A 26,637-nucleotide genomic window follows, 5' to 3' on the forward strand; every position below is an offset into this window, starting at 1 on the left:
CATTTCTCCTTTCTGTCTCTTCTCCCCATTTTCCTCTCTCCTCCTCTTCTCCCCATTTCCTTTTCCTCCTCTCCTCCTGTTAATCCAATCTCTCTCTCCCTCTAACCTACCTTTTAAGGACAGGTTACCTGGAAGGCTTCTTGGGTTTCTTAGTAGAAACCTCCCTTCGCCGAATTTTCCAGAAGAGATCCTAACCTTTATTCTCTTGCCTCTCTTAGTATCCCAGTATCTTTTCATCTAGATTCCTCACCCATCTAACCTTTTTCTGCCCAACCCAGCCTTGGGTTCTTGAACACAGCCTCTTCTCCCCATTCCTGGTTTGTCTATTTTAACCAAGGGTCCTAGACCCATATTTCCACTTGAACCCCAATCCTTTCCATGCTAACTGATTGTCTGAACAAACAAAGCTTCCCTTCCCCCTAGCTTTGCTCTGAGTAACCTGTTTGACACCTGTGTGCCAGACTTACTTTCCCCCCTCCCTTCTTGACCTATTCCTGCATATTCATTACCAACACCTGCCAGTTTTACTATTCCTGCCCTGCCCCAACTTAAAGAACTTCGGACACACCCAGAATAATTTCAGCTGACCTGGCCCATCCCAGGGACTTGAAGTAACTTGCCCCAGCTCCCACAGCTGGAGAGTGGCCCATGTAGGACTTTAGTCCAGGTCTCCTGACTGTGGCCCCCAGCCCTCCTTCATCACTTAATGACATTTTTTTTTCACTTGAATGAAATAAAACTAATGACACTGTCAATAGCCAAGTGCACTAGACTGATGTGGCAATACTATTCACTCTTGAGATCAATTTTTATGTAAGCCTAAATCAAGAGGATTTAGGCTCATATGATTTTGATCCCCCCCCAAACCAGTGACTTACCCCATATCACATGGATGTCTTGGATCAGACTGAGAAGTTAAACTGTGGTTCTTAGACCCTAATAGGGCCAGTGCTCGAGACTGTACCATCTTGAAATATAAAAAGTCTTCTCTATAGCATCAGTTCCTGTGATACAGTCCCACAAACAGTGCAGTTCTAGCTTGTATAAGTTATTACCCACAGCTGAAATGAAAATCTTCCAGTCAGAAAATGAAAAATGATTGATTTGGAATTGATGTTGGAGGAGGATGAATTTATATGTTCATGGTTCAGCCCAAGGGATCACCCTAGTCAGGGAAATGGAGGTGGGCAATAGGTCCTACTCTAGCTATTTCTCCATCTCATTTCCTTTGGTTTTGTTTATGATGATAGTTGACCAGTGATAGAGTTGTGCCCTTTCCCCTCAGCATCCTTTAGTTTTAATTTTGCTGTTTTGTCAGTGATTCTAGCTTCTAGTTACATATTGGTTCATATCAGGAGTGTAAGTCTCTCCCCACTTCAATGCTTTTGAGGTCTCCAAGATGAGAGCCAAGAGAAAAAAAGGAGTTCATGGCAGTGGCTCAGGATTAGGATCCAGAGCTCTTTCCAGAAAGCTCAATTTATTTCCCCGGGATTTATTTGGATTACAGAGATCCATGGAAACTCCTGAATCAGTGGAAAGGGCACTGATCAAATAAGCGGCATCAGCAGCAAACATTGGGATCAGAAACCATAAGCACAGAGCAAAGCCCAGGATCAGCTCAGTGCCCCATGAGGGTCATTAGACTGAAGAAGGAGGCAGAAAAAGCTCAAAAACCGATTGAAGCTCAGAAGAATGAAGGCTACTGGGAGGCAGGCTAAGATGAATGGGCAATGCCTCCAGAGTGTCCCAGCTCAGGAAGGCTGATAGGACCCTCTTTTTTTTTTTTTTTTTTTTTTTGCATGTTTTCCAGAGGATAAAGTCCAAGGCTATTCCAACACCACATGCCCTTTTTGTTGACTCTGGAGAATGGCAGAAATTTTGTGTTTTTTACAGGAGTGAAAATCATGTTGCCCTTCTAGGAATTAACTTTTCCTGGGATAATACTTATTAAACTGATAAAATTTATAAGTAGAAAGAATCACTAGGATCATCCTGTCCAAATTCTTAATTTTACAGATAAGGAAATTGAGACTTAGAGAGATAAAATTACTTGCCCAGTGTCACACAAATATACATTTCTTAGCTAGGATTTAAACTAAGGTCTTTCTGATACAAAATCCAGTGCTCTTTTCACAACATGATTGTTCTGATCATTATCTAGGAAAGATGAAGGTGAATTGTATCCACCTGAGACTATCTCTCTTCATCATCTCACATCTATACCTAACTTTAACACTTCAGTATCTTTGCCGATCTAGAATGTCACTGTGGCTGAAAAACTCATCACCTGACATGATTCTAGAAAAGGTAGCTACAAGAACAAGACAAAAGAAAAATTAAAGTATGAACAGTGGCAGAGAAGAAACAAAATTGTTCTTCTCTGTAGGTGACATGATGGCTTATTTATAAAGCCCCATTTCAGTCTCAGCTAAGAAATTTATCAAAACAAAAGCTTCGGCAAAATTCTCTTCAGATTTGATCTGAACTTTGATTTTTATCAGTACAGTGGTAGAATACAAAATAAATCATAAAACCATTAACATTACAATGTTGTATTAATAAGAATCAGATGGAAATAACAGAGAAATTCCACCCAAATGAATTATGTAAATGGATAAATTATCTGGGAATTTATCTAATCATACTCGGAACTTATATAAATACACATACAGGGGGTCCCAAAAGTCTGAAGGCAATTTAAAATTATAATAGCTGAAATATCAAAATGTAAATAGAGATTAAAGTTTAAAAGGAGCAGCTAGGTGTTGCAGCAGACAGAGTACCGGATCTGGAATCAGAAATACCTGCGTTCAAATTTGGCCTCTCATCCTTACCAGCTGTGTGAACTTGAGAAAGTCACTTAATACTATTTCCTTCAGTTTCCTCATCTGTAAAGCTGGAGAAGGAAATGGTTAACCATTCCAGTATCTTTGCTAAGAAAACCCCAAATGGGGATACAGTCCGACATAACTGAACAACAGAATAATAAAACTTAAAACTTAATTCAGACTTTTGAGATATTTATATACATAGAAATAAAACTGAAATAATGGTCAGGCCAGTCTAATATAGATATCATTATATTATCTAAATTTACATATTTTCATGCTATACCCATCCAAATGTCAATGTTACTTGTAGAACTAAAGAAAATAATTACCTTTTTGATTACCTTTGATTATAAAGATAAATAATGGAAAAGTAAAACATTATCATAAATAAGTATTTATTAAAAACTTATTACATATTAAGTACTGTGTAAGAATAGAGAAAAAAGCAAAAACATGGTCCCTGCCCTCAAAGAGTTCTAGTGAGAAAGATAACAATGCAATATATTAATTATGTACTATGTACTAACCCAATAGGTATACTGTAAACAAGAGGTAAATCAGAAAAAAAAAGTGTTTAGCATTACTGGATCTCAAACTGCAATATAAAATAATTGCTAAAATTATTTGTCACTGGGGCAGCTAGGTAGCATAGTGGATAGAGCACTATCTGGAGTCAGTAGGACCTGAGTTCAAATTCGATCTCCGATACTCGACACTAACTATGTGATTCTGGGCAACTCACTTAACCCCAATTGCTTTGCTAAAAAAAAATCTATATCTATCTATCTATCTATCTATATATATATATATATGGATATAGATATATACATATACATATATCTATATATATTTAGCATTGATTAAAAATGTTAAAGAAGATTATTGAAACCGACTAGGTAAGCAAGAAAAAAAAGCAATAGAATGTAGGCATCTAATTTTCAATAATCTCAAGAACACTAACTACTGAGGGAAGGACTCTGATAGCAAGAGCTGTTAGGATGAATGCATTAGAGCCCAGGTCTTTCTGATTCTCTATCCATTGAGCCTTACCACCTGTTACAGGCATCTGTGGTTCAGGGGCCATAGACATGTATATCCTTGGTAAGTGAAGGCAATTATCTTATGCTGCAGATTTTTAGAGGGCCTGGGACCAGAGCTTTGTGAAGTACCTAATACAGAATCAGGTGCAATTAAGCTTTCTCTCAGTCCTATTAATAACACCTTTCATTTGTTTGATGCATTGCATTTAGACTTCAAAGGCTACCTACATTCATCATTGTCTCCTTTAATCCTGACAAAAAACTGAGGAATGCAGGTTGGCAGGTGGTGTTCACGACCTCAAGACAGAAATAGCCTTAAAAGTTCTGTCCCCCAAGGAAAAAAAAAGTTGTCCCAGGAAAATGTCTGGCTGGGAAGGGACCATTAGGTACCATAGGACTGGAGAGCGAGACTCCAAGAGAGCAAAGGGTAAGAAAGATGGGGGAAAGTGAGCAGGGCTGATGACATCTGACGATCCTGAGGGACTCTGCTTTTTGCCCCGTTTTGTACTGCTTTCTGGGCCCACTATTAATCATCCTTGGGAAGGCGTTGGCCATCTGTAAGTCAGAGCTGCCCCTGACTGAGGCTGGAGCAGATGGTTCATAGACTTTAGAGTCCACAACCCCCATCCTGAAATCTTTGCTCTCACATCCAGTCTGCTTGTTAACTTTTTTCCCTCTGGCCCTCTGATTTCATTGGTATAAGAAATTCCTTCTGTTGACGCAGATCGACACCTATTCTTTGTTATTTAGTTGTTCAGGTTGTGTCCGGCTCTTCATGACTTTGGGGGTTTTCCTCACCATTTCCTTCTCCAGCTTATTTCACAGATGAGGACACTGAGGCAAGCAGAAATGACTTGCTGAGGGTCACATACCTAATAAGTGTTTGAGGCTGCATCTAAGTTCAGGTCTACTCTAGGCCTGGCCCTCTATCCATTGAACTACCTAGCTACCCTGATATGTGCTCCACAACTTGACAAATTAAATGTTTTTTTGATGGGACACTGAAAAATTAAGTGACTCTCCAGAGTCGGCACCATTGGTATGTGTCAAAGGTAAGTTTTGAATCCAAGTTTTCCAGACTCCCAGAACTGGCTCTCTATACACTATATTATATAACCTTTTTGTTTACCAATTTTTAAAAATCCCTTATACACACTAGTTGAGGTGAGATTTCAAGTTGAGAAGAGGCTTTTGATTGTTTCCACATGGATCCAGTAAAGATATTCTTCCCTAGTTTGCAAAAGACATGCAGTTCTTTGAGGGTTTTGAGGGGAGGGTGGGAAAGGGACCAGGGAATGAGGATGCTATCTTTTCTCCCCTGAAATATGAAGGTACAGTGAGTGACATTCCCTCCCAACCCCATTAGGATAACTAGATACTGTTGATTTTTTCCCCTGAGGCAGTTGGGGTTAAGTGACTTTTCTAAGGTCACACAGACAGGATGTCTTCAGTGTCTGAGGCCAGATTTGAACTCGGGTCCTCCTGACTTCAGGGCTGGTGCTCTATCCACTGCACCACCTAGCTGCCCCTGTTGATTCTTTTTGGGCAAGCAATTGGGGTAACAATTTATCAGTGGTTTGCCTTGTTTGGGAAGTAAGCAAGCAATGGCACTGAAGGTCTCCTTCCGTCCCCTCTTCCCTGCTTATGAGAATTGTTTACTAACAGAAGGGACAGGGAGAAAAGTTTCTGCTGCAGCAGAAAAGAGATGCAAAGTCAGTACTCAGCAAACAGGGAGGCTGCAACCTGCTCTTGCCTGCTGCTGGGGAGCGGAGGGCATGGGGAGTAGAGGTTAGTCACGCTCTAATGGGTCTTGCCAAGTTTTTAATCACCTCCTCTCTGGGGGAGATGTAATTTCTAGTTGAGAACAGTGCTCCAGCTCAAAGTCTGACTTGGCACAATCTACTCGCTTGCTATGAGCTGCAGGGGAAGCAAGAACTGAGCTGCAGACTAAGGATACTGGAGGAGACTAATGGGAAATAGACTTTGGAAGGGCTTAAATGGAACTCTGGGTGGTGTGGGTTAGTCATTTTGTTAATCCTCCTGATTCCCGAGTTCTGTGATCCGTGAGAGGGCCAGCATTGCCCAGTAACTGCCCCCTTGCTAGAGTGGCCAGGGGGCGCCATAGTGCACAGAGCACCGGGTCTGACTCAGGAGGAATCATCTCCCTTTGTTCAGTGATGCCCGAGAGGGCCAGCATTACTCAGTAACTGCCCCAATGATAGAGCAGCTAGGGGGCGCCATAGTGCACAGAGTACTGGGTCTGACTCAGGAGGAATCATCTCCCTTTGTTCAGTGATGCCCGAGAGGGCCAGCATTACTCAGTAACTGCCCCAATGCTAGAGCAGCTAGGGGGCGCCATAGTGCACAGAGTACTGGGTCTGACTCAGGAGGATTCATCTCTCAAAGCTCAGTGATGCCCGAGAGGGCCAGCATTACTCAGTAACTGCCCCAATGCTAGAGCAGCTAGGGGGCACCATAGTGCACAAAGCACCGGGTCTGACTCAGGAGGAATCATCTCCCTTTGTTCAGTGATGCCCGAGAGGGCCAGCATTATTCAGTAACTGCCCCTGTAGTAGAGCAGCTAGGGGGCACCATAGTGCACAGAGCACTGGGTCTGACTCAGGAGGAATCATCTCCCTTTGTTCAGTGATGCCCGAGAGGGCCAGCATTACTCAGTAACTGCCCCTGTAGTAGAGCAGCTAGGGGGCGCCATAGTGCACAGAGTTCTATCAGGCAGAATCATCAACCTGAGTTCAAATCTGGGCTCAGACAGTAGTTATGTGACCTGGGTAACTCCGCCCTTCAGTAAGCCACTTTCTGGCTCTATGAGCCTGGCCAAATTACTTCATCTCAGTCTGCCTCAGTTTCCTTACCTGTAAAACAAGCTGAAGAAAAAATGGCAAACCAGCCTTTGCCCCGGAGAATAGGGTCATCAGTGGGATGTGATTGAAAAATGACAGAACAACAAAAAATTCGAACTGGGCGGACAGGAGAATACTTTACTTCTTTTACTGGTTTTAATTTGTAACCCCCATCTGAGTGGGTAGGCCGTGCCCTGCCTGGCCCAATCCCTCTTCTACCATTACATAGAATATTAGATTTAGGAAGGACCAGAGATATTGTTCATTCCAGCCCCATCATGTTGTATTCATTTTTGTTTTGTTTTAGATCTCTGTCCCTTACATACTATTCCTGGTCCAAACGGCCTCAGGACAATTTAGAGCAGGTGGACAGAAGGCCTGGATTCAAATCCTGACTTTAATCCAGACAACACTGACTCTTTGATCCTGTGCAAATTACCCCTATTCCCTGAGGCTGTAAATTCTGGGAAATTTGTTGATTTGATTAGAACTCAGGTTCTCCTGACTTCAAGAATGAGGCTCTGCCAGGGTGACATTTGCCCATCTGTAGGGGGAAAGAGAGCGTCTCCACCTGTGAGCTGCCCACACGGATGAAATCACCATCTCCAGGGTTGTTGTGAGATAATAGTATATGGACAACAATTCACAACTCGGGAAAGCCCTGTTATAGAAAGTATTGCTATTGTTATCCCACTACAACCTTATACATCTAATTACTTATACTCCTGAGTGTCTCTCCTTGACTAGACTGTAAGCTACTTGAGGTCAGGGACCAAGTGGCTTCCTCTTATGCATTATTCCTCAGCCCCGGAAGTTGGGCTGAGCATAGAGTTTAGAGCTGGAACTGGCAAAGGAGCCGTGATTGTGTTGATGTGCTAATTCCCTCCACTGAATTAGCAGATGTTTGTTAGAAACAAGTCCTACAGAGTTGCTCAAAGCACATGGAGAGATTCCAAACGACTCGCTTGGCTTGAATACCTGGTTAATGAAAAGCAGGTGGTACAATACAAGACATTTACTGGCTATGAGAGCCTGGCCAAATCACTTCATCTCTGGATGCCTCAGTTTCCTCAGCTGTAAAATGAGGATAGTGATAGCATGCCATCTCATTTGAAATAATATTTTAAAGGGCTTTGAACGTTTTAAAGTGACAATAAATGCTATATATATGTATATAGCTGTGTGATCATGGACAAGTCACTTCATCTTGTTAGCCTGAGTTTCCTCATTTGTAAAAAGAGCCTGAGAAGGAAATGGTAAACCATTCCAATACCTTTGACACAAAAACCCCAAAGAGGATCATGGAGAGTCAAATATGACTAAAATTACTAAACAACAATTGCATTTTAATTTGCTTAACCTGCCTTTGCTCTGTCCCATCTCTTTGTCTTCCCCTATTTTCTTCTAGTTTTCTTTTCTTATCTTCAATTGTGAATAGCTAATGAGGGAAATGGAAGCAGGGAGAAAAATAATTTCCTCTAACCTTCCAGTCAGTTTAAGCTTGTGTCACAAAATAGCATAACATAGAAAAATGAAGGCTGGATTTGGAAGCAGGTCCCAGGTTCAACTTCTGGTTCAGATGTTTGGGACCTGCTGCAGCTCATGTCACTTAACTTCTCAGCCTTAGTACTTTTATTTCTAAAATGACACAGACAGATTAGATCAGAAAATTGTAACCTAGGATTCTTGAACTTGTTAAAAAAAGTTTGTATATTACATTCCTTTGTAATCACACATATACATACAAATGCATACATATAAATATATATTTATCTACCATATATAACATAAAGATCTATATCTATATTTATCTATCATATCTACATCCATTATACACACACACACACACACACACATACACACATGATGAATTACCCAGGGTCACACAGCTAGGAGTGTTTGAGGCCAGATTTGAACTCAAATCCTGAAGATTCCAAAGTCAGTAATCTATCCAGTGTACCACCTAGCTTCCCCATTCTATATATTCTGTGCATTAAAAAATGTTATTCTGAGAATTATAGATTTCATAGGATTTGCTAATAATGTTTCCACAGGCTTCATCAGACTACAAAAGATGTCCAGACACAAAAAAGGTTAAGAACTCAATTATATGATCTCTGAAGTTGCTTCCAGATTGAAATCTATGATAAAAATGGCATGGCCTTATTGACTTAGAATTGGAAAGGACTTCATCTAGACATCTACTAGTCTAAGCCTCTCCTTATTTTCCAGAGGAAGAAACTGAGTCCAGGGGTTGTCCAGCTCCCATTCTATTCCAGAGACAGTTCTCTTCTTATTATATTATTCCGTCCCCTGTAGAACATGATTTGTTTTGCAGTGTCTGTTTGTTTCCCACCCTAATTCTGATTTCCTGCCTGGGAGAGCAAATGAGGACTCCTACTTGATGTCTTCCCATGCACTTTCCTTTCCTTGCCTTCAGAATGACCATTGTCTGACGTCTTTCCCACAGTTAGGGCCTGGGAAAAGTGGAAGCTCTACAGGGAGGCCCCCTGGGCCAATCCTTCCTGCTCTTTTGCACCTTTGGTTTCCTCTGAGGCTTCTCTGCACCAGGCAGGCAAGTCCCAGACTCCCAGCAGTACTCTGGGGTGAGGAACGGGAAGTAGGCCATAGCACATGGGAGCGAGAGCTTTGCCAAATTGGGAAAAGCTCTGGAGCCCCATCAGAACATCTGATTGCCAATGGGCCCTTAATATAAACTCCTCCCCAGTTGCAGGAACCTTGGGTTTAAACCACTTGTTGTGTGGGTGCAGTAAGACTGTTTTTACAGGATCGTTTCTTATTCTCTACCATAATAGCTCCTCTGTGGTTCGATGTGCAGGAATGTGCACTAGCCCCAGGCCCTCCCTCCTCCTTTCTCTGGGCAGATTGTCAAAATCTGATAGGGAGGTTTGGCTCATCTCGCCTGCAGTTTAAAATGTGCATGAGGACAACAGTACTTCTGTAGGAGGAGGCAGGTGATGGTAACCCTGACTTGCTTGCTCAGCTCCTGTGCCCAGGAGGCGAATGGCATCCGAAGGGACAGGGCTGGGGTGGAACAGTGGACAGAACTCTAGCTCTGGAGCCAGAGGAGGAGGTCTGCCATTTACTAGCTCCGTCATATGGGCAAACTACTTGACCTCTGTGTAGGGTTGGTTAAGATGGCACACACCTGTAATACCTACTAAGAAGGGAGGCTGAAGTTGCTGGATTGCTTGAATGTGGGACTCTAGAGGTAGAAGAGGTAGAAGGCTAAAGTTGATTGGACAATTGTACAGAATCTGGCACCAACATGAGAAACCCCTAAATATGGAGGGACTGCAGACTGCCCAAGCAGGAGGGACTAGACCAGATCAGAAACATCAGCATCAGCAGTCAGTGGCCTGGGCAAAATAGGGAGATCCACTGCCAACAAAGCAGAACAGACTCTGCAGACCTTGTTTTCTTTATGTGTAAAATAAGAGAATTGAACTAGATCTAAGGTCCCATCCAGTTCTAAAACCAGTGATCCAAATCCACACTTCCTCATTTTTTCAGATCAAGAAAATGAGAATTGTATTATATTGGAATTAGCATGGGGTTAAAATCCAAAATCCAAGGGACTAGATTCTACTTCTTGTTCTGCAACAAGCTAGCTGTGTGATTGAGGGAAGGCTTTTCATCACTCTGGGCTCATGATTTCTTCTTTGGTATGGAGTACTTGGACTAGAGGGGCTGCTAGGATTCCTTCTAACTGTAACAGTTAATGGCTCTATGATAGATAGGGTTTGAAGGTCTAATGGTCTTCCAACAAACTCCTCTAGCCATTGATTCTGACTGAATTTAGTCACTTCATATTTTTGAATAAAATCTTCTTCAAGTCTGTTCTCCCAATTCCTAATTTTATTCTGTCAATTGAATTCTTTGCAGAAAATTTTCATAAACCATCCTTGCAGTTTCCAGGTTTTTGAGGGATATTTCTTCTCAAATAATGGTTAGGTTCTACTCTTTCCCCCAAAGATCATGCTTTTCTATTTCCCCCAAAATCATCCCTCTCTCTTCCTCCTCCTCCTCTTCCTCTTCTTCTTTCTTCCTTTCCTACTTTTCCCTCCCTCCCCTTCCTCTCCTTTCCTCCTCTCTCTTTTCTCTTTCCCCTCTCCCCTTCTCTCTCTCTCTCTCTCTCTCTCTCTCTCTCTCTCTCTCTCACACACACACACACACACACACACACACATCAAATGTTTGTAAAGTGAGTGCTTTTGCTGCTAGTTTCCATTATGATCTGGTTTCTGATTTCTCTTTCCTGCTGTCTTTTCTAATATTTTGATGGATGTCTCTCCCCTCCCCCTTCCTCCTCTCCTTCCTCTCCCTCTTTCTCCCCTTCCCCTCCCTCTCCCCCTCTCTCCTCCTTCCCTTCCCTACCCTCCCTCGTCTCTCTCTTCCTCCTTCTCTTTCCTCCTTCTCCTTTTCCTCTTCCTTTCCCTCTTCCTCTTTCTCTTTTTTTCTTCCTCCTCATTTTCCTCTTCTTCTTTCTCTTCTTCTTCTTCTTTCCCTTCCCCCCCCTTTCCCCTCTTTCCCTCCTTCCCTTCTTTCCCTCTATCTCTTTTTCAGTTTCTCGGCCCTCTATCTTTCTCGTTCTCCTTCTATCTTTCCTCTTTCCCCTACCGGATCTACCTCTCACTCCCATTCCTGTCTGTCTCTTAATGAAAAGACCACTGGGCAATACAAGTGAGAAGGAGAGAAATGTGACAGACTGGAAGGAATCCTGACTAGAGATCCAGAAGTCCTAGATTCAGATCTTGCCTTTAATGCAATCTTTGTGGGCTTGAGCAAGTCACTTCATTTCATCTGTAAAATAAGGGTGATTTAAACCTTTGTCTTTTGATTTCTAACATTGATTTTTCAACTCTTTGTGGGGAGATTAGAATGCTCCCTCTCTTCATGGAGCAGGCTAGGGGAGAGATTCAGAATGGAAAAGATAATAGTATGATGCTCCATTACAGTGTGTCCTGGTTGGAGGATCTCTTGGCACTCCTTAGGATTAATTCAAAAAAGCCTCATCCATCTAATTTCTGAGAATAAATTAAATTTAAACTATTTCCCAAATTCATACAACAGTCTTTTGAATGCTTTTGCTACCCCTGTAATCAGAAGCAAATTGGAAACTCTTCCTGCTATGGTTCAGTAATCTGCCCAACCCCGGAGGTGAATAGGTGAAAGGAGGCAATGTCAACAATTCTCAAAAGATTTCTCCAGGGCTCATGGTCTACTCCAGCAGAATTTGGTCTTCTCTGTTATTCTCATTACAAATTTGATGAAAATAAGAAGTGTCACATCTCCCTAGTCACACAAAATCATAAATATCTAAACCAAAAGGAACCTTAAAGGTTAGCTAGTCCAGTTCTCATTCTAGAGATGAGGAACGCGCCCAGAGAAATTAGATAAATGGCCTAGGGGTAAACAGCTAGTGACAGAACTAGCTAAAACTTGAACCTGAATATACTCAGGCTCCAAATTTGAATATGTATAAACTCTCAAAAAGTGATATTGACTGAAAGGCTGATTTCTGAGGTCTTTGTATTCTTCTGAATTTGTTTTTCCATCTCTGTGTGTGACTTACACAGAGAATCACTGTGGTATAATGACTAAAGAACTGGAAAGTCCTGTCTTCAATCCCTGGCTCTAACCCTTGCATTGGTACAGGGAATTTCCTCAACCTACACCAATTAAATCACAGGTTCAGTTATCTATCCTGAAGATAGACATTGAGTTTCTCTGCCTCCTAGGCCTACCATCAATAGCTAAACCCCTTTGAGACTAGTACAAGCTATATGAGGCCTCAGATGTACTTCTAAGACTTGAACGCTTCCCACAATGCAGAATTGCCTGGAAATTAGGAATTTGTACTGCTCCAATGCACTTAAATCAGATTGTACCCATAGTTATTTTCCTTCTAGACTCAAAGCTCCCTGTGGGCTCAGGCCTTATCTAAATTGTTTATCTTCCTCAGGGCCATAGCAAAATCTAAGATGCTTAATAGATGTTTCTTAAAGTGAATGGAGGGACCTGAAAAAAAGACCTCTGGGAAATAACTAATTCTACTAGAGGAGGGGCCCATCTTCAACCTGGCCCTTCCCTTCCTGTCACTTTTCCCACTAGTGTTGGTTTCCATTGTAATGCCCGAGAAACTGAGGCAGGAGAGAGATTAGAGAGTTCTCAATATTTTATTAATTGGAAAGTATAATTGACTGGACAGGACTCTCGTCTCAAATTATCCAGTCAGATAGGGATAAAGATATACTGGGACCAAGGAATCCATGTTGGTCCCAGAGCTGTCATCTCAAAGAATCTAGCCTGCTGCATTTAGCAGCCAGGCTCTTCTAGCAATGAATAGGAGCTGCCCCATTCTTTAAATAACCCTAGAAACAAAGACCCAAAAAGGCGGGAAGGCTTCTGTCAGGTTGGGGGGAGACCATAACTCCTAAAAGCCCAGAGACAGGATGTCTGAATACCCAGAGATAAAGATGTCAGTGAGGTATCTTGGAATATTTTAGAGGGATATTGTAAATTCTTGAGGACAGGGAAGGGTCAGGAGTTCTGCTCTCTTGTTTATCTTGCTAGCAGTTTATAACCTTAGAGTAAACGGTTCCCAATCTTAATGGACCAGAATGGGTTTTTACGACTAAGGGGATTTGACAGAATAGATAAGGAAACTGAGACAAAGGAAACTAGTTCAGGGAAACCAAGTCAGAACAATTAAAGAGAACTGAGGCATAACACCATCTGTGACCTTTCCTCTTTCATAGCAGGTTTCTATGCCAAGGAGGAGCCTAAGGCCATCGTGACCAAGTTGATTATTTTCTTTTCAGTGTAAGCATTTATGTCTTGGAAATTGGTAAATGCTACAAATCAGGGCTTGATTTATTGTTTTGTTAATTGCTTAGTCTTCAGAAAGGTATGTAGAAAATATAAAAAAGGCAAATTCAGTTGAAAAAGGTACATGATTTCCCCCTTCATACCTAAAGATTTCATTCTTAAATATTGCTAGCACACTTCTGGGACACATCTGACTGTATCTCAGGCCCTAACTCATCTTGAATTTACTTATATTTTTCCCCCCAGTTTTGGCCCCAGTTCACCAGTTACTCCAAAAGTACTATAGGAAGTCCCAACCCTCTGTCATATTTCCTCATATGCCTCATTGGTATTTATTGACAAGGTTTTCCTAACCTCCTCCTCCTCCTCCAATTGGAAATTCTGACCCCAGGCAAAAAGGGGAAAAAGATTTAGAATCCAGGAAATCAAGACCAGATTAAAGAATAGGCATTTAGCATAGCTTAGAGTATCTAAGACCCCATTAGCAGAGTATCTGATACAGGGCCTGGTTCAGCCCAGGGAAGTTTGAATACTCACAGCCAACTGTTGGCCATAGGGACTGGCTTGTCCTTGCCTGGAGGCCTGCGTGTCCAGCTGAGGGCAGTCCAGTCCCGTGGCAGGGGAAGAGCGGAGAAGGCTGTTAAGTTCTAACATTTCTTCCCGATGTAAACTCAGATTTTGGATGAGAAGCTTGTCAGTATCAAGGAACTCAGAATCATTTGCCTGTTTGAAGCTTTCTTGGGGGGAAATCTAATTTGAGAATCACATGTGACAGGCAAAGAAACTCCACTCCCATAGCATCTCACATAGGAATGTGCCTGCTAGTTCCCTGTTGTTGATAACCTCTGATTGCAAGCAGGTATGTACAGTTTGAGAGAATTTTCACAGATTGATTTATTCAGGAGACTGCCATGTTTTTATCTGTCTTTGGAGCAAGGACTTTCTAGGCCCAAGTCTTCCAATGCTCAGAATGCTCCATTCTTGCCTTGCTTGTTAACTTGGAAAAGAATAGTTATCTTCAGGGTATTTGGTAAGTGGAGGTGGGGATGCTTATGCATTTAATTACCCTCATTCATTATAATAGACACAGATTATCTGATATTCCTTACTTAGATTGACTCACAATAGAATCTGAGAATGGGAAGGGCCACTGATTTTGGGCAAAGAAATTATAAGACTCCCAATTGTCATGGGCACCTAGAAATATTACCCATGTCATTGATTGACTAGTTGTGCATATTTGGAATTTTAGGGGAGAGAAGCTCATTCATTCATTCATTTATTTATTCATTCATCAGGCATTTATTAAGCCCTTTCTATGTGCCAGACATATATCATTTTGTACATTACACATAATTAATATATAATACAATAAATTATATGCAATAATTAATATAATTATAATTATATGTGATGATTATATAATTAATCCTTTTTGTACTAAATGTTTAATCACATTGAAATGTTGCAAAGTATTTATTTATATTGTTATTGATCATTCTTTGTCCTCAAAGAGGACCAATGACATCAGGAGAGTGATGTCTTGACTTGCAGGTGAATTGGATTTCAGGAAGGTAGAGCTAAACTGGGTTTTATATACAAAGACAAAAATGTGGTCTTCAAGGACTGGGTGGAGGTAGGATGGGGCAAATACAAAGATTAATATATAATATATGGAAAGTATATTTCCACACATTATAGAATATAATGGAGGTGGAGATGTGGAGTGAGCATAAATAATTAGGAAAGGACAAGAAAAGGTGTCATGGGATAGAGGGTAAGGGAGCTTGTTTGTACCTGAGCTGAGCCCTAAAAGGCATCAGGAATTCCAAGATGTGAGGGAAAGAAGAGAAAGTATTTTAGGCAAGGGAGAGGTATAGGGATTAAAGCCAGAGATGCAATATCATGTAGGAAAAACAGCAGTCAGTCAGTCAGTGGGCATGTATTAAATACGACTATGCACTAAGTACTGGGAATATAAAAGAAAGCAAAAGACAATCTACCTCAAGGAGCTCACAGTTTAAGGGAGTGAGGGGGAAGAGGACAAGTCAACTAATATGTACAAATTATTTGTAGGATAAACAGAAAATACTAGAATTAAGAGGGGTTGGGAAAAGTTTTTAATGGAAGCCAGTAGGCAGGGATGAGGAGAGAGAGCATGAAGGACAGCCGTATCTTAGAGATGAAGCTTCTTGTTCATGGAACAGCAAGAAAACTAATTTGGCCAAAATAGAGGGTTTATGAGAATTATTAGGAAGGACACAGCACCCTCAACTGGTCCCTGATCTCCTCAATTCCCTGAATGTATTTTCCTTCATTCAAAGGCTATTTTTAGTCTAAAGGCTACTTAAATTAAATGCAGAGGGGATGACCATTCCCAGCATCCCCCATGCTCATTCCACAGCAGACCCCATCATTCCTACAACTTGTTAGCTGTGTGACTCTGGGCAAATCATTTAACTCTGCCTCAGTTTCCTCATCTTTCACATGGATTGGAGATGGAAATGGCAAACTGTTCCAGTATCTTTACCAAGAAAATTCCAAACAGGGTCACAAAGAATTGTCTGCCCATCACAAATAAAAAATATAGCATTTTAGGATTTGCAAAGTGCTTTTATAGATGTTATTTGATATTATCTCCATTTTATTGTTGAGGAAACTGAGGTTAGGAAAGATTAATTGATTGGCCCAGATCATACACCCAATAAGCGTCTGAGATGGAATCTAATCATGGTTCACCATGACTCCAAGCCCAGTGTTCTACCCAGTGCCCCACGTAGCTAGAACTAGCCTCAGATTCTAGATTTTTCAGTTACTCCATAAGTGGTTTGGGGCTTTAGGTTCCTCATCTGTGAAATGAAGGAATCGAATTAGAAGACCAATGCAAGTGTATATATGGAAATGTATGTATATGGAATGAGTATGGGGGGTGCTGGGGATGGTCCTCCCATCTGCATTTAATCTAAGTAGTCTTTAGAGAAAAAATAGTCTTTGAATGAGAGAAAATACATTCAGGGAATTGAGATCAGAGACCAGCTGAGGGTGCTGTGTCCTTCCCTCTAGCTACCTGTCAGCAAAGAGAAAATTCTTCCTAGTGTGAGAGAGATCACTGGAGGTTAGCAGAGCATGGTTTAAGCTCCCACTTATGGGGCTGCTCAATGGACAGAGCAGTGGTCCTGAAGTCAGGAGGACCTGAGTTCAAATCCAACCTTAGACACTTAACACTTCTGTCTGTGTGACCCTGGGCAAGTCACTTAACTCCAATTGCCTTAACAACAACAACAACAACAAAAGGTCTATTTAAATACTTGTCAGCTGTGGGAGGAAGCTGGCCTCTCTGAATCCAAGTTTCCCCATTCTGCAAAATGGTCATAAATAATGATATTTGCACTGCTCACTCAGACCCGTTGTGAGGAAAGCATTTATAGAACTATGAATGTTTATTTTACATGGCCCAGCAAGAGTATCCCTCATTTTTAAGAGAGATGTGTTTTTCTTTCTTCCCCTCACAGGTGTGAATAAGCATGGGTGATGAGGTGATGTCACTTCTGGTGGAATACCTAATTTCCATGTAGTTCCCTTCTGGGCAGCTGTTAAACCATCCAAGCAAGAACTTGTTTGACACTTCCTTCCTCCTCTTGTTGAGTGCTCTGTGGCAATTGTTCCAGTGTTTTGCTAAACGTGTCCTGTGCTCGCCTTGCCAAGGCCATCAGTGGCTCTGCATTGCAGGGGCTACCCCCGTGCTCTCCTGCCCCTCCGAGCATGGCCACGGGCCGAGCTGATGACGGCCAGGAAGTCCCCGAGGCTTAGGCCTGCGCTGGCCCCGGCCCCTTGCCAGTGCTTCTGCTCATGATGGTGGCAGCCTGGGGTGACCGCCATGCCCATCACCCAGGACAACGCGGGGCTGCATCTCCCTCTCCTGCTCCAGTGGCTGCGCAGCAACCTGCAGGAGGCCCAGGGAGGGCCCGAGCACCGGCTCTGCCAGGCGGCCATCCAGAAGCTCCGAGAATACATCCAGCTGAACTTCGCTGTGGACGAAAGCACACTTATGCTGGACCAGAGCCCCCTGGAGATGGAGATCTGTACTGTGTACCTGACAAAAGAGATGGGGGACATGGACACGGTGGGACTCAGCTTTGGGAACATCCCCGTTTTTGGAGACTATGGTGAAAGACGGCGTGGTGGGAAGAAGCGCAAGACGCGCCAGGGTCCGGTGCTGGACGTGGGCTGCATCTGGGTGACCGAGCTGAAGAAGAACAGCCCGGCTGGGAAGTGTGGGAAAGTGAAACTGAGGGATGAGATCCTCTCCCTGAATGGGCAGCTCATGGTGGGAGTCGACGTCACCGGGGCCAGGTGAGTGGCTGTTTAGCTTATTGGATGTTGTGTCAATGAGCTGAGCTTTGCTTGTTTAGGATATGTACTGCAAGTCAGTTTATGGCAGAAGTCCTAAACATATAATGTGTTCTGTAGGGATCATATAATGTAGTGGAGAGATTGCTAGACTTAGAATCGAGGAGACCTGAGTTAGAATCCTGCTTCAGACACTCACTAGTTATTGTCCCTGACTTAAGCTCTGCCTGACTCAGTTTCCTTATCTGTAAAGTGAAGGGGTTCGATTTGATAGGCTCCAAGGTCCCTTCTGTGATATTAATTATACATGTGAAGTCATCCAAAACCTATTTCCATGTTCAATCAAGATGACTAGAGATAGCCCTGGATGAAATGGGAGTTATATCTGGCCCCTGGACCCAGAGGGTTCTGGAGGAGAAACTGAGGCAGGTGACCTTGCACAGCCTCCCTTGCTTAAATCCAATTCACTCGCATGTCATGGCATCAGCTCCCTGACATCATGGCCCTCTTCGAGAATGAAGGACAAATAACATTTCTGTAGTAGCCATGTTGCGCCCCCCCCCCCAAAAAAAAAAAAAAAGCAAGAAAAATAAAGATAGTGAAAAAATATGCTTCAATCTACTGAGTTCATCAGTTCTCCCTCTGGAGATGGATAGTATTTTTCATCAAGAGTCCTTTAAAATTAATCTTAGATCATTTTCTCGATCAGAATTGCTAAGTCCCAGTGGATCGTCATAATACTGCTGTTACTGTGTACAGTGTTCTCCTGATTCTACCCACTTCACTTTACTTTAGTTCATATAGGTCTTTCCAGGTTTTTCTGAGAGCATCCTGCTTATCATTTCTTATAGCACAATATTATTCCATCACAATTACATACCATAGAAATGAGTGTGGATCATAACATATTTTCACTCTTTTTGTTGTTTGCTTGCATTTTGTTTTCTTTTTCATTTTTTTCTTTTTGATCTGATTTTCTTGGGTAGCATGATAATTGTGGAAATATGTATAGAAGAATTGCACATGTTTAACTTGTATTGGATTACTTGTCATCTAGGGGAGAGGATGAGGAGAAGGGAGGGAAAAAAAATTTGGAACACAAGGTTTTACAAGGGTGAATATTGAGAATTATCCATGCATATATTTTGAAAATAAAAAGCTTTAATAAAAAAAATTTCATACCACGACTTGCTCAGCCATTCCCAAACGGATGAGCATCCTTTCAATATCCAGTTCTTTGCCACAAAAAGTAACTGCTATAAATATTTTTCTAAATATGCGTCCTTTTCTTTTTTTTTTTCTTTGATGTCTTTGGGCTACAGGTCTCGTAGTAGTATTGCTGGGTCAATACTTATTTCAAGTCCTCTTCCTTACTTGAGACAATGCCATTTATTTTCCCTGCTCTCTTTCAGTCTTTCCACTCTACAATTTATTCTCCACATAGTTGCCAAATTGATATTTGGAAGATAAAGATTTGGCTCTATCACTGCCCCCCCCCCCCCCGAGTCCCTTGTCTCTGGGATAAAATCCACATTCAGTCTGTTTTTTTATACAGACTGGTTCAGTTTCCTCATAATGTTTAATTTCTATTATTCCCTTTCATATATTTTACTTTCAACTAAATTGGCTTAATAATCATTCACTAAACTTGATTTTTCACCTCCTATATCCCAGTGCTTTTATATAGGCAGCTCCCCATGCACCATAATGCCACATGTACTCTCTGTTCATCTTTACTGAGTATGGACAAGGCATTGAATTTTTCTGAACTTGTGTCCTTTTCTACAAAGTAAGGGAAAATAATACTTAAAAGTTTGAACTCATAGGATTGTTGTGAGTTTCAAATGAGATAATATATAAAGAGCTTTATAAAATATATAAAGCGCTTTGTAAATGCTGTCTATTAATAAAAATAAAAGTAATGATGATAAGCATTATCAGTTATCAATAAGCAGTATTGAGATCAGTATAACAGGCACTGAGGATCTCTGTTAGAAGCCAAAATGAGACAGTTCTGCCCTCATGGAACTTTCATTCTATCAACATGTACACATACAAATTATATAAAAAAGTAAAAATAAGAATCTATATCACATTGTTTTCCTTCTCAGAGAGGAGAGAGAGTCCACTGCACCATTTGGCTGCCCCATAAGATCTATAGGAAAATCATTGGCAAGGGAGTGGAGGATGAATTAGAGATGGCAGAGAATTGGGGCAGGAGATCAATTAGAAGACTGAGTCCATTGCATCACATATAATATTATATATTATATATCATATACAGTCACGTTTTATATAATATGTATAATATCAGATATTAATAGTGCAGATGAGGGATGATATTGGCCTGGACTAATGTGGTGGCTGTGTGAGTAGAGAGAAGGGGAGAGATGTGGTTAGGGTACAGTTAGATTTATAGCTGACAACTTATTGTATTGTTGCAGTTGACTGGAAAGATGGTAGTGCCTTCAGTTCCAATGATCTTAAGATGGAGTGAGCCATCTGCACCCAGAGAGAGGATCATAGGGACCCAGTGTGGATCACAACATAGCATTTTCATTTTTTTATTGTTGATTGCTTGCTTTTTGTTTTCTTTCTAATTTTTTCCCTTTTTGATCTGATTTTTCTTGTGCAGCATGATAATTGTGGAAATATGTATAGAAGAATTGCACAAATTTAACATATTGGATTACATGCTGTCTAGGGGAGAGAGTGAGGGGAAGGGAGGGAAAAATTTGGAACACAAGATTTTGCAAGGGTGTATGTTGAAAATTATCTATGCATATGTTTTGAAAATAAAAGGCTTTAATGATTTTTTAAAAAGATGGTAATGCCTTAAATAGAAATAGGAAAATTAGTGCCATGATAAAACTTAACTGAGACATAACTGGGTCTGATTCTACTGAGTTCACCATTCTTGCTATTGCCCTTTTTTTCTCAGGTTAGTCCCAGAGTCTTCATTTTGCTTTGGATTGTGACCTGGGATGGAGTGAAAGGTCCAGGAGGCTTAGCCATCATGAGCTGGTATGGTCACTCTGCTGAGCATAGCTCAAAGTTTTCTGCAGAAATCCCCACAATGCTCCCAGCAGTCTGTGCTTAATGTCAAGGTGCATTCTGATGCTTGGACACAAGACTCAGTCTGCATACCTGGCTCATGATTCAGAGGAAAGTTTTCTGTTTGTGGTCTTCTGGTGCTCCTGGCCAAGGTTGAGGTGAAGATGGACTTGCTGTGGATTGAGGTTTTTTTTTTGTTTTTTTTTGTTTTGTTTTTTTGGCTTTGAAACTAGGTCGATTTGCAAAGGGGAGACTGAATGAGGAGGGTGTTCTCTATTTGTCCATACAAGGAGCACTTTGTAGGATGGCACTCCAGCTGGGTAGGGCATTTTATAAGCAAACATCAGCCGAACCATGTGAGGACAGTTTGTTCCAGGCTGGCACCAAAATTCAGGACAAAAACCAAACAACTTTTTCCCCCAACTAAAAGGCTCCTTGTTGAATAGGATTAAGTTTGCTTCTCAGAAAGTAAATTTTGACTATATACTTTTATATAAGAATGAAGTTAGATAATGGTGATCATGCAACCCCATACCCTGAGAATATATACCCTGAAAATATTTCTGTGAACTCAGAAATAAATGAGAAGAAAATGAAGAAACTAGATTGAACACGAAGCACATCCTATTTTATATTTCAGGAATAGAGCTATTTTTCAGCCCAAACTTACTGACTTACACTAGTTTTTTAAAATTAAAACAATTTTGAATTTCTGTTTCTCCTGGAAAACTTTAATTCTTCATGAATTTTTGCATATGAGAAACCATTTTGAGAGAGGGCTAGGAAACAGTGCCAGAAGTAGTGACAAGTATTGCTGCATCTTAGGAATACCTGTTTCTTAAGACAAATTAAGTTCAGTGCACTATAATCCATCAGGGAATGATAAAATCCACTTGAAATGTTTTTCATAAGAAGTGGTTAAATTTTCAATAAAATTGGCACTTAAATGATGAATAGTCCATTCAAACAACATGTGCAATATATATTTATATAAATTTTATAAAAAAGTAAATACAGGAATCTACATCAAAATTTCTTGCCTTCTCAAAGGGAAGGGGAGGGAGATAGAGAATTTGGAGCTCAAAATTTTCTCTAAATTTGGCCAGGCTTCGGCAATTTAGAAAAACCATGAACTAAATTCAGGAATCATTAAGAATCTTACCATCTGGAATATACTCTGTATAGAACACCTCTTTCATTTATCCAATAAATGGGGCATTACTGCAAAAAGTACTATATATTTTTAAACCACTTTCAGATTATCTTATTTCTCAGAATTCAATTAGACCTATTCCCACTCCCTCATTTTGTAGTTAAGCACAGGCAGTATCACTATTAGGTGATGGAGCTGATGTCCCACAGTCACTTAGTGATAATTCAGGTTTTCCCCAGTCTAGTGCACTTTCTGTTCTATCACCTGATTTTCACAGTATCCTGGTATTGCAGACGGGGAAACTGAGGCTGGACTTGCCCCAAATCCCAAAGAATACCTCAGGATCTAGGAAAACTTTGAACTGAAACAAACAACTCAGAGAGTAAATCTAACTCTCACAAAAGTACCTTCAGTGACACTGGGATCCATCCACTGTTCCTGAATGAGTACAAGTCAGAGCCCAAGCCTTCCTCCCTCAGTCCTGATTTTCCCCAGGTCTTTGTTGCCCATTCAGGCAGGTCTGGCCGGTCCAGAGAAGGGCTATCTCCTGCCATCTTGTGGTTGAAGGCAAGTACAGCAAGAACAATCCTAATTTTTGCAGCCTCTCAATCCTGCCGGTGACCTGGGCTGGTGACTTCCAGAACTCGAGAGGCTGTGAATCTTTTTCTTCTGAAACTGCAGGGGCAGAAGGTGCTGTAAAGCTTTCCCAACTTTCTGATTCTCGTTTAATCTTGGCAGCATCGGTTTTGTTTGTGCACAACCTTTTTAATTTAATGTAATCAAAACTATTCATTTTGCATTTTAGAATGTTTTCTAGTTCTTCTTTGGCCATAAATTCTTCCCTTCTTTACAGATCTGAGGGGTAGATATGCCTTGTTTTCCTAATTTGCTTATAATATCACCCTTTGTGTCTAAATCAGAAACCCTTATTTCGACCTTATCCTGGTATAGGGTGTTAGGGGTTGGTCAATGCCTAGTTTCTGCCATACTTTTTTCCAGTTTTCCTGGCAATTTTTGTCAAAGCTCAAGTCCTTTGGTTTATCAAACACTAGATTACTAGAGTCATTGATTATTGTGTCTTGCTTACCTAACCTATTCCACTGATCCACCACTCTATTTCTTAACCAGCACCACATGGTTTTGATAATACAGTTTTAGGTCTGGTACAGCTAGGCCACTAGTGACTCACTTAGGGTCACACAGATACCTTAAGCAGACTTTTCCTGATTTCATGTTCAGTATCTATCCACCTAGATACCATGTGTTGTAACCAGTTAATATTTTAAGAATGTCTATCTTTACACTGTAACCGAGGAACATGTATAAGCCGATGGCCTAGCATACTCTCTAGTCACAAATAAGAATTGGTTCTTCCTTGACACATAAATGATCTTTTTACCTCTTAACTAGTGGCTTAGATCTGAGTTCAACTGAGTTGTACAACTTTAAAGCTCAGGATTTTTCCTTTTTAGGGGTGATTTCCTTTTGTTTCCATTTTTCAAAACATCCCCCATCTTGGGCATCCCATCATGGTCTGGCTTGGTCCGGCTGCCAGCTCTTTCTGCCTCCTCTTGTTCTCAGGCCCATGAGCTGTTTGACCGCAGGCCATTGACCAGTCGAGCCTTATCTTGCAGTTTTGCAAAATCACACATACTTTGAAAATGTGGTAATAATAAAGATAATTTCCACCCACAGTAATTGTAGAATCCTTTCATCACTGCACCTCACTCACATCATCTGGCAAGGCAAACACTCAGCAAGATTGTGAAGTAGACAAAATTTAATCTTTTGCACCTCCTCTGCCCTCTTGGGGCTTGGGGCTTTTATGCTTCTTCCTGAATATCAAAGACCTTTCCCAGTTCAGTGCCCTGTTTGGACATGCTCCCTGGCAGAGGTCTATGACTTTGTGGTTTCCTTCCCTTCTTTCTCTACTTCCTAACCAAAACGTCTAAGTCCTATGTTCCATTCTACTCACTCCTCTGTGCTAGCTCATCCAATAAAATAACTCATACTAAAATATTAGTGAGTGAAAATAGTTTAAAAATCTTGCCTCTTCCAAGTTGTACCTCTTCATTTTAACATGGATCCTCATAGAAACACTAGGTCTTAACTCGTAGGAATTGGTAACATGAGTGTTTTCAGGTCCTCTGTTAACACAATGAGGCAGTTCCATCTTCACAATAAATAAGCAGTTGCTTCTTGTATTCATTCAGGAATATCAATCGCGAGGTAGATGTGGAAGGCAATATCTTGTTAAGAAGGAGAGGCTGAAGCTCTGGTTAAGAAGGAGATTAAGAGAGATGATGTGATTTCCAATCACTTTAAAGGGATTGAGGTTAGAAGGAAAGTCCCAGAGAGGTTTTTTTAATGCCTGTCTGGCTGTCTGCTGGTAGTTGTGGTAGCTGTTCCAAGGCATTGTGGTTACATTCATTTCAATCATGTAGATATGAAAAAAACTAAAAATTCTACCTTAATATACTGTATTTTTTAAAATTCAAATCATAACTATTTATTTTGACAATTATATGTGATGTTAAGGATGATTTCTATAAATATACCAGGGGAAACATGCGATATAAAAGATTCAAAAAATTGTCACTGAATATCCACATAACCTTAGGCCAATTACATCATGTTTCTGGGTCTCAATTTATTCATCAGTAGAATGAGAAGGACCCTAAGATCTCTTGCAACTCAAAATCTATGATCCTAGGATCCTGTAAAATTTTTTAAATACTTATTCGTTCAAAGCACATTCTCTACATTGCCTTTCTTTTACTGGTGGCAGTCCTATCCATTTTCATTGATTCTAACATTTAGCTGAGTACAGGTGGGTTAATAGTACAATTCTTTCACCACTTAGTGACTTAAGTATTCTCGAGTGAATACTTCTTACACTCTTTTCCCTCTGTAGGTCCCCCAGCTCCAAGCTATCTTCTCTATAAGTCTTTCAGTCTGTTCTCAAATTTGTTCACCTAGGGACTAAGTTCTATATGCTTCAGCCTTTTCATTTTTTCATCACCAAGAACTGCTTCTTTTACCAAGAGGGTCCTACCAATATGCTTTTGAAAAAAGCCAGACCCTTCTGACTTTTGCATAATGCAGATCAAAACCAAGGTTTAAACAATTAAAAACAGATTCCTTCATCAAAAGTTATCTCTAAATGGGATCTCTCTTCGAAGGTTTAGTGGATATGAGTTTAAATCATTTGTCTCTAGTATTAAATATAAACTCCTCTGTTTGACATTTAATTTAAAAGTTTCACAAGGATATAAAATTCAAGACAGACTCTCAAGGACTATGAGTTACATTAAAGATAAAACATTTACAATTCAGAGGGGGATAAATTGATTCCCTCAAAGAGGCCAGAAGCTATAAAGTGTCTTGAATGAATAAATGAAGAATTGTTTAAGTATTTATTGTATGCCAGGGAACACCTAGGTGGTACCATAGTGCCAGGTCTAGAGTCAGGAAGAATCATCTTTCTGAGTTCAAATGTGTGACCCTGGGCAAGTCGCTTAATCTTGTGATCACTTAAGACCACTCCAGTATTTTTACCAAAAAAGCCCCCAAAGAGGTCACAAAGAGCTGGATTTGATTTGAACAACTGAACAACATTATGTGCTGGACCCTGTCCTTACTACTGGCACTACAAAGGGAAAAAAACAAGACAGTCCCTGACCTCAAGAAGCTAGTATTCTGATGTAGCCTGTATGTCCAGCTTAGGATCATAGATGCTGAGGCAGTGATCGTTTCGTATTTTCCCACAGGAGCATGGATAGGCTTCTACCCCACAGTCCGATAGACATGGTCTAGCTTTCTCTGCCTTTCAGACTCATGTACTCTTGTCACTTCCTTTGGGGCACATTTTCATAACTAAAACCTTTGTGTTTTCACCATGGAGACTCTGATTGTTTATACAGGCTTTAGACTTGGCGAGAAGGGTTTTGCAGGTTAAATGGGATTTGATTTCATTTAAGACTGTTTTTTTGACCTTTGGTATGACCAATTTCTCAATAAATGAGCATATAGGCATGAACCATGGGAGGTGTCTTAAACACTGGAACTGTACTAAGTTCAAATTTCTTAGACACTGCATGGATCTATAAAAGTTTTCCTCAGACTCTGTTTATATTTAATCCAGTGTTCATTGCTCTAAAGCTCTTTTCTGATTCTCTGATTATGCTTTTTAAATGAGGGCTGCCTGAAATTAGTTTAGTCTGTCTACATAAGACATCAATCACTTACTGATGGTAGAGTTCTCCTTACTTGATAAGTTTCATTTAGAAATTTCGAACTCTTGGATGCCTTTGTGGCCAATCCTTCAAATCTAACCCTCCCCAGGCCAGGTTTTCCCCTGTCTGGCTGAGAAATCTGATTGCTCTTCCTGCCTCCACCTACAGCCCAAGCCAGAGCTACCCTCTTCTATTCACTGAGGAAGCAAGGTCCTTCCTGTCTGGTTCTTCGTGTCTTACTCTTGATTTCAAGCTGGACCG

The 26,637-nt window shown here is 40.9% G+C and overlaps 1 protein-coding gene across 2 annotated transcripts in view; it reads left to right on the forward strand.

Moving 5' to 3' along the window:
* The window catches only part of PDZD2 (PDZ domain containing 2), a 348,056-nt gene that overhangs the window by 11,446 nt on the left and 309,973 nt on the right, over positions 1-26,637 (forward strand). For both annotated transcript variants that reach the window (XM_031945886.1, XM_031945887.1), the window contains exon 2: positions 17,097-17,937. In XM_031945886.1, the coding sequence (XP_031801746.1) occupies positions 17,462-17,937 (476 nt within the window). In that variant the 5' untranslated portion in view covers positions 17,097-17,461. The remainder of the gene's footprint in view (positions 1-17,096; positions 17,938-26,637) is intronic.

The sequence above is a fragment of the Sarcophilus harrisii genome, chromosome 1, assembly GCF_902635505.1.
Source record: "Sarcophilus harrisii chromosome 1, mSarHar1.11, whole genome shotgun sequence".
Lineage (NCBI taxonomy): Eukaryota > Metazoa > Chordata > Mammalia > Dasyuromorphia > Dasyuridae > Sarcophilus > Sarcophilus harrisii.